Source organism: Aphelocoma coerulescens, chromosome 15, assembly GCF_041296385.1.
Source record: "Aphelocoma coerulescens isolate FSJ_1873_10779 chromosome 15, UR_Acoe_1.0, whole genome shotgun sequence".
Classification (NCBI taxonomy): domain Eukaryota; kingdom Metazoa; phylum Chordata; class Aves; order Passeriformes; family Corvidae; genus Aphelocoma; species Aphelocoma coerulescens.
This window is the reverse complement of record NC_091029.1, coordinates 1,941,698-1,950,659: the sequence shown is the minus strand read 5'-3', so window position 1 is coordinate 1,950,659 and position 8,962 is coordinate 1,941,698. Positions and strand designations below refer to the sequence as shown.

At 49.7% G+C, this 8,962-nt stretch overlaps 1 protein-coding gene across 1 annotated transcript; it reads right to left on the bottom strand.

The window, feature by feature from the left end:
- Nucleotides 1–692: 692 nt before the first annotated feature.
- BRI3BP (BRI3 binding protein) lies at nucleotides 693–7,366 on the bottom strand. The gene is made up of 3 exons (XM_069030704.1): nucleotides 7,159–7,366; nucleotides 6,157–6,259; nucleotides 693–5,494 (listed from the first exon to the last, which is right to left on the bottom strand). The coding sequence occupies exons 1-3, from the start codon at nucleotides 7,354–7,356 to the stop codon at nucleotides 5,076–5,078; spliced, it is 720 nt and encodes a 239-aa protein (XP_068886805.1). The 5' UTR covers nucleotides 7,357–7,366; the 3' UTR covers nucleotides 693–5,075.
- Nucleotides 7,367–8,962: the final 1,596 nt, after the last annotated feature.

Sequence of the window (8,962 nt, the reverse complement as noted above, 5' to 3'; positions counted from 1 at the left end):
CCATTCCCATCCCGTCCCATCCCATCCCGTCCCATCCCATCCCGTCCCATCCCATCCCGCCCCACGCCATCCCGCCCCATCCCCTCCCATCCCAATCCCACCCCATCCCGCCCCATCCCCTCCCATCCCAATCCCACCCCATCCCGCCCCATCCCCCCCATCCCAATCCCACCCCATCCCACCCCATCCCATCCCTATCCCGCCCCACCCCATCCCCATCCCGCCCCATCCCACCCCATCCCCATCCCAATCCCACCCCACCCCATCCCCATCCCACCCCATCCCCACCCCATCCCATCCCATCCCATCCCACCCCATCCCACCCCATCCCCATCCCATCCCATCCCATCCCATCCCATCCCATCCCATCCCGCCCCATCCCCATCCCATCCCATCCCATCCCATCCCATCCCATCCCACCCCATCCCCATCCCCATCCCACCCCATCCCATCCCTATCCCGCCCCACCCCATCCCCATCCCGCCCCATCCCACCCCATCCCCATCCCAATCCCACCCCACCCCATCCCCATCCCACCCCATCCCCACCCCATCCCACCCCATCCCACCCCATCCCCATCCCATCCCCATCCCATCCCGCCCCATCCCAATCCCATCCCATCCCATCCCATCCCATCCCACCCCATCCCCATCCCCATCCCACCCCTCACAGCCTCACCAGGCACTCGCAGCTCAGTGCAAAGTCTCAGTAAACATTTATTTGAAGCTTTGCCACAATACCATAATTTGATTTGTGAAACTGGTCTACAAATACTGAACTACGGAGTACACGGTTTGGATGGTCCGATAAAGGAATAAATAAAGGCATGTAAAGCTCTGTAAAAAATAACTCTGGTACGTTTGTAGCTACTTAACAGTATTATCAGTAGGATCTCGTATGTGTCTAGGATCAGAAGTGAACACATGGCCTCTCTTCAGACCAAATCATTTTTACATAAACAATTACACAAACTTAAACACTGTAACCATGAAACCTGATGTACAGAACGGGATGTGAAATCACTACCATCAGTGCCAACAACAAGTGCTACCACAGCAAATATAACTTCTGATTAAAAGGAAAAGATTGGTTTTTACATGTGCTGTCATCACAGGTCGATGGAATCATCCAAAAAGTTTAAAATACATGCGGATACAATAAAACCTTTTATTTTCCAACCCAGACAAAGAGAACTCATGGTCACTGAACGCCATTAGCTGCCAAATGCGGATCAGTATGTGAGGCAAACCACACTTAAACACTTCTACACCACCGAAGAGCTAAGGTTGATACTGGTCTATTTTCCACACCGACGATACGACGACTCTTGAGAAGCAAATCACAAAGTGAAGGACGCGCTATAAGCACAGCACTGAGCCACACCAGGTGTGCACACTGCACTCTGACACCCAACACCACTGGGGAAGCGTCACATTCCATGGGACACACCAGTTATCTACAGGCGTGCGCGTCCAGAGCAACTGCTCTGCGACAGCGGGACGAACACCGCAGCACTTCCAAAGGCGAGCTCCTGAAGCAGGCAGGTGAAACCCTCCGGGCCCGGGGCGCTCCCGCTCCGCAGCGCTTGTGCCAGCGGCTCACACGGCGACGGCTTCTCCGGCGGCGCGGGGAAGGTCCAGGAGCGGGATCGGTCCCGCAGGAGCAGCCAGCGGGGCTGTCCCCGCCGTCACAGCTCCCAGCAGCGGGCCGTGGAGCTGCGGGGGCTGTCCAGGGCCAGCCCTGCCCCGGGCGGCTGCCACCTGCCGAGGGTTGCTCCAGTGTCACCTGATGGGCTCGGGATGGTGACACCAAGACCTCCCCGGGCTCAGGATGGTGACACCGAGATCTGCCTGGGGCTCGGGATGGTGACACCAAGACCTCCCCGGGCTCAGGATGGTGACACCGAGGTCTGCCTGGGGCTTGGGATGGTGACACCAAGACCTCCCCGGGCTCAGGATGGTGACACCAAGACCCGCCCGGGGCTCGGGATGGTGACACCAAGACCCGCCCGGGCTCAGGATGGTGACACCGAGATCTGCCTGGGGCTCGGGATGGTGACACCAAGACCTGCCTGGGCTCAGGATGGTGACACCAAGACCCGCCCGGGGCTCGGGATGGTGACACCAAGACCTGCCCGGGCTCAGGATGGTGACACCGAGACCCGCCCAGGGCTCGGGATGGTGCCACCAAGACCCGCCCAGGGCTCGGGATGGTGCCACCGAGACCCGCCCGGGGCTCGGGATGGTGCCACCAAGAGCCGCCCGTCTCTGTGCCGCTCCTGCCAGCGGCGATACAAAAGCAGTGCAGCCGCTGGCACGGGGTTCTAAAAAAACAGCAAAAACCTCCATGGATAAACTAGATGGGCCGGTATGGAAAATATTTGTAAAAGGTATTTACAAAAGTTGGAAGAGATTAAATACAATATCACATTCATGTCCCAAAAGCGCTTTCACTACAGTGCATGTTTAAAAATACAGAGCATTTTTAAAGTATATATTTATATATATATATATTGAAGATTAGATTGTGCTTTAAAAAAATCATTACTTCTGAATTTGACTAACGTGAAAACTGAGTGCTGGGAAAATACTGATTAAAAATACCCAATTTTATATATACTGCTTTTCACATAACATTTTGCTATACATGGGATGCAAGTAAATATAAAAATACCATTTTTCAAGCAGCAGGGTGATCAAAACCAAGAGTATTAATATAGGAGGGCTGACTTTACAAAACTAAGATAAATTATTAGTGAGACAGGGAGAAACTATAATCCAAATTAACTTTTATATAATATTTTTAAAGAAATCGTTACCATAGACAACTCTTAATATATAAATGATTCGGTATTTTTAACTTCAACGTTAAATACGGATTACACAAAATACAATCTATGCAAACTGACCCATGCACATCGTCCTAAGAAGGCAATGGAGCTGCTGACACGAGCAAGGTTTGCAAACTTTGGTCCTCAGGTCTCAAATTTGACAAAACACATCAAGACCTGACAAGCTTTACTAGTCAATTCCTAATTTCCAGGTTGGTGCTTTAGCCCAGTCCTCTGTGCGTAACAGTGGGGAGAACTGAGTTTACAGGGAAGACTCTGCAATACTATGGAAAATGAGCTGGAAAAAGGAATTCACTGTAATATACATTTTCAGCTTGACAAAGTGGACTATTTGTTGCCATAGTCCCTATCTGTTCACAGGAAAGATTTTAAGTTGTGATAACCAGTTATTTAACAACTCTAAACCGTGTACTTGTTGATAAATGGGGTGCGGGGGGATTTACAGGTGACATAAAAAATTAAAATGCATTCCAACCGTGCCAAGTGCATATGAACTTCAACCGTGTTGAACCGAAGTGATCACCGTTCAGAGTAAAGGCCATTAACATGGATTTAAAATTAACCCCCGTGGAAATGTCACACACAGACCCAAAGAGGTTAGGCAAGTAACACACACATTTCAAGAAGAACATTAAACGTTCAGCATAAAGAGAAAAATGAATTCGCCCCACAGTTACATTCAGTTAAGCATCACATCCAACAAAAGCTCTTCCCCGTGGAACAACGAGCTGTGCTCAGCTGCCCCAGCCTGTCCCACCGGGGCTGGCACTGGCAGGCACACCTGGGGAACCTCCTCCTCCTCCTCGTTCCCCTGCTTTGTAGCCAGGCCCCATCACAGACCAATTTTTGTTGCGCTTTTTGATGTAGTTGTTGGTTTGGACCCTATGGAATATGGAGTGCTTCAGCTGTGCTCCATCCTACCCCTCATGGTATAGGAACTGTGCTCATCACTGGGGGGTAGATGCTTCCCCTCCCTCCACGCATCTGTATCCTTGGATGCTGCTGTTTCCAGGTTAAATCACATCCCAGACTTCCTTCCCTGAGGTTACCTTTGTTTCACTGCGTTTCAGTAAACCGTGCACAGCCAGTGATACCCTACCAAGCTCGTTAGTTCTAATACAGAAATCCTGCAAAATAAAATTGCTTCAAAGCTCCAACACTTTGAAAGAGAACCCTTTCCTACACCCTCCTCTTAAAGGTGACTCGCTTTTCCCAAAACCTAATGAGGACACAGACTTCAAGCAAAAAGCACCTATAAAACTATTATAATTTTAGAAAAAAATCCAGATCTTCCTGAAGATAATTTATTGCCGCTTATTGGTCCTGAGAAAGCTTTAAGCAACAATACATTTGCACGTGTTTTAACTGCTGCCTTTTCTGAGAAAGTACGTGGGTCCTGAGATTAAAAATCATGTTTTAGTCTATGCACTTATGCTTGGAAAATGCTTCACTGTGCAGATCAAATATGAATTACAATTTGTCACGCTACGTCTTCCTTCTGTGCCAATGTATTAAACCAGATTTCCTTCCAGACACTAACAAATTAAAGTTCTCAAGATGAAATGCAACAATAAAATGCCACACATACGCTCCCTCACACTGGACTGGCATTCAAGGACTTCAAATCTTCCTTCTCCCTCATTCCCCACCTCCTGTTAAAAGCTATGGTGTGAATTTTTTGGCCTGGATACCAGAAAATTCCTCATCTGATACTCTATGAAAGGCAACTTCAAGGCAATGAAATAAGCCAACAAAAACACAAAAACATTCACAACTTTGAAGAAAAAATATGGACCCACAGCAGTTACTTCTCAATGGAAGTGCTTGGTAACTCGAGATTTTTTTTTTTCTTTTTAACTGTTAAAGTGTCAAATTTGCATAAGTTTAACTCAATTTCAGTATCTGAAAGACTACTCAATTTGCTTTTATAAAAACTTTACAAAAGATGTTTTTAAATGCTTGTAAAAGTAAGCGTTTATCTACTGAGAAAATTCTAGTACTGGATAAAACTCTGAATATACAGCTGAATTTTGTAAATGTTTTTCTTTCTCCTAGAAGTCTAATGGCTGAGTGTTTAATCTAGATAAATTAGTCTTACACATGATGAAAAGTTATAACTTTGCACACTTTTTACCATGTGATGTTTTGTTGCTTTGTAACTTCGAACGAGACAGTGCTTAGGACTTTTCTGGAGCTGGTGTTACAGTGGTCTGTAGGGGCCGGTTCATTGCTCACTGCCCCTGTCCAGGTTCTCAATCACCCTGGAAAGGCGGATGTTCAGCAGTCTGATCTGACTATCCAGGTGGTCCATCTTCTCCTCCAGGCTGCTGTTGCTGTTTCTTCTCCAGTAAAACCCAACGGGCCCCGTCATGAAGTAGACGGCCACGACGAAGCAGAGCGGCAGCACGGCGTGCTCCGGGTCGCCCTCGTACTTCTGCAGGATGTACACGCAGGACAGCGTGAACAGCGCGACCCTGGCGACCCAGAAGAAGCGGCCGAACAGCATGTGCAGGAGATAGAAGAAGAATCCAAGGAAGAGAGATAAAAACCAATAGGCCAGTAAAATGGCACCGATCAGCAGGAGGGCGCGGGTAGGGTTGTTGGCAATCGCTGCTGGGCTGAAATAGTGAGTCAGGTTGGAGGCTGAAAAACAAAGGAAGATGTACAGAATGTTAATGAGCGTGGGCTGAAGGTGGCACGGGGCGGGGGGGGAAACATGAGCACAGCTCCAAAGGGTCAAACCCCCCCCACAGCAGTGGGGTCACAGCTGTGTTTTCTGAAGTAAGGGGTAAAGCTGGTTCACCCATTTCTGGATGAACCTTCTTCAAATCACTGGCTCAGCTCCAACGATTCAACTGAATTAATTCCAGAAGAGGTGCTAAAGGCTCTTTAAAGACAAACCACTGTAGAGCCTAAGGTCAAAATGCATACTGGGGCTAAGGATCCTGCTTTGCAAAAGCTACATTCTAAAGGCTCTCAGCTGCATCTTTCCCTTCTCTATCCATCACTGATTTCCCTGCACCGTTCCTGGCTGTGTGAATCCATTTAATGACGATACCAAGGAACCAACTGTGACTTGTAATTCATTCTATACACATCCTGTAGAGACACATACAGAAATGGAATGGCGGGGTTCAGTCTTCTTGTTTGAAGATATTAATAGGAAAATCAAAGCCATGTGAAGCAGAGAGAGACGCCACTGACAGATGTTTAAGCAGCATGATAAAATGTAATCGTTTTCCCATTTGCTTGTAAACACTGATACAGGCTGAGACAGTTCAAGGGTGAACAGGCATCACACTTACCATCAATTCCAAGAACATCTAACAAATCAGTCCATATTCTCCAGAATGTGTCCATTAATACATCCACCCCATTCACAAACCTCTCTGTCAACCTTGAGAAAAACTGAGAAATAAAATTTAAAATTAAAAAAATCCTCAATTCCTAAAATAACACTTTGAGACTTATTAATCATGAGTAGAATCACAATTCATTAAGCAAGAATTGCAGATTATTTTGCAGTCCACAAGGGAAAAACTGTTATTCCGTAATTTTTTTTTTTTACTATGTGAACTATGAATTTACATGTAGCAATTATCCTTACTGTAGGTATTTTGGCATGTAAATGTTGGTAGGATAAAAATGCACTTTATTGGCTTTACTATTGTTTTGAAGTCTAGAGAAAACACTATTACCAACAACCGGTAAAGGAAACCAAATAATTAGTTTTATCAAGCCAGATGTCCCCAGCATCACATACAAATGTCTCAGGTGTACTCAGAGATCAATTTAACAGATTTTATTATTTCTTCCTACTGCCTGAGGAAAGCAGGAACAGAGGAATGTACAGGTCCCGCATGCCTGACTTCCTGCAAGTTCCGATGGCCCTACAAGCACAGGATGCTCTGCTGATGCAGACAGACCGGATTTCAGCTGGAGGGCTCCTCACCGCCAGCGAGCGGCCCTGGCCGTCTCCCTCACCTAAAACAACCTTTATTTAGGCATTTCGCTGCTATTTTTCCCCAGCCTGCTGCAAGCCTCGCCTCCCGTTTTTCTCCCCAAAGCAGCGCTCCGGCCGCTCCGCCGCCTCGCCCGCAGCCGCGCTCGCACCGGGACGAGGCCACGGCCGGTCCAGCACCGAGCCCCGCGCCGGGGAGCGCTGGGCGAGCGGGGCTGCGCCCCGAGAGCCGCCCGTTCACCGCCGGAGCCCCGGCGCGGAGGGACAGGAGGCGAAGGAAGCGCGGGAGATGGAGGGGAGGTGGAGGGGCGGGGGGGGGGGGGGGGAGCAGCCGCCGGCGCCTCACCTTCTGCAGGGCCCGCACGTTGTCCTCGCCGAAGAGGCCGCTGACGCCCTGGTAGAGGCCGCTGGCGGCGCGGCGGAGGCTGTTCTGGCGGTCGGCCCCGCGGCCCCGCGCGGCCCGAGCGCCGGGCCCCGCCGCACCGAGCAGCAGCAGCAGCAGCAGCAGCGGCCCCGCCAGCTGCACCCGCCGCGCCGCCGCCATGGCCGCCCCGCCGCGCCCGCCGCAGCGCCGCCCGCAGGCCGCGCCCCGCAACGGCGCCCACACCGGCGGGGCGGGGCGGGGAGGGGCTCCCGGCGGGCCGCGGATTTGAGGAAATCACGGAAAAAATCGCTGATTTTGGGAAAGGCCGCTGGGGTAACTGCGGGGAGAGCAGGTAGCTGATCCTCCGCTTCTGCTGCGTCCTAGAGAGGCCGTGTTTGGGGTGCTGTGTCCGGCTCAGGGCTCCTCCGTACAAGAGAGACAAGGAGCTGCTGGACAAGGTCCGGCACAGGCCACAGAGATGATTTGGGGTCTGGAGCATCTCTTATGAGGAGAGGCTGTGGGAGCTGGGCCTGTTTAGCGTGGAGAAGAAAAGACAGAGGGGATCTCATTAACGCATATAAATATCTCAAAGGCAGGTGCCAAGAGAATGGTGCCAGGCTCCTTTCAGTGGTGCCCAGCAACAGGATGAGGAGCAATGACCATAACCTAAAATGCAAGAAGTTCCACCTTTACATGAGGAAGATCTTCTTTACGTTGAGGGTGGAAGAGCATTGAACAAGCTGCCCAGAGAGGTTCTGGAGTCTCCCTCTGGAGACATTGAAGTCCCACTTGGATGCGTTCCTGTGTCACCTGCTCCACCTTTGGGGTCCCGTGTTGTCCCGTCAGCAGCATTATCTGGCTTGAAGTGTGAAGCCCAAACCTGGGCACACTACTCCAGATGTGGTCTTGGCAGTGCCAACGCAAGGGAAAAGATCATGTCCCTTGACCTGCTGGCTTTGCTCTTACTGACCTGCCCCGGATGCTGTTGGGCTTCTTTGCCACAGCGCCCATTCCCAGCTCCTGATCGAGTTCCTTGGCTCCGCAGTCCTCTCCCATGGAGCTTTTAAATTACTCAGCTATTTGGGCTCTGGAGACTCATCAGAGTCTTTACAGGGACTACAAGGAGCTGCTTTTTCTACATGGGTAGGAATCTCTGAGGAGATTCCTAGACACAGTCCCTAAATGACAAGGGAAATACAGAACTCTTCTGTCCAAAAAAATGACATCTCTCTCCAGTACTCTGTCAACTTCACATCGAGGGATTCTGAAGGATGCTCATGTCCTTTACCCTTGAGAAACTCTGACTCAGATGTACATGCTGAAATTCAGCACGTTTCATGGTGCAACTCCCTCTTCTGACTGGTTTTGTGTTGACTTTTCCAAACTAACCAGGCTAACAAAAAAACAGCTGGGAAGTGTAAATTAGACAATGTTATCAGCTCCTTCTGGGTTATGAAGCCCAAGCACGCTGTTGGCAGACTGAAGTAAGAATCCCCAGGAGATAGAAGAGCACTTTATTGCCTTCAGAGCACATTCTGATTCATCCAGGAACACAATGATGGCAGTATAAAAATACATCCACGGGTCTGTAGCACAGATCCTGCACCAATTGATGACGTGACCTAGGGCAACAAATATTTGCTAAATTGCCCAACAGTACCTTCAAGGCACAAGGGATCCTGATGTCCTCCCCAGAGCTTCTCGCTGAGCTTGGGAAGGTGTAGGCAACCCATGCCCATTCCTATGCACCACTCAGGGTCTGAGTTTTACCTCTCTGGTTTTACTT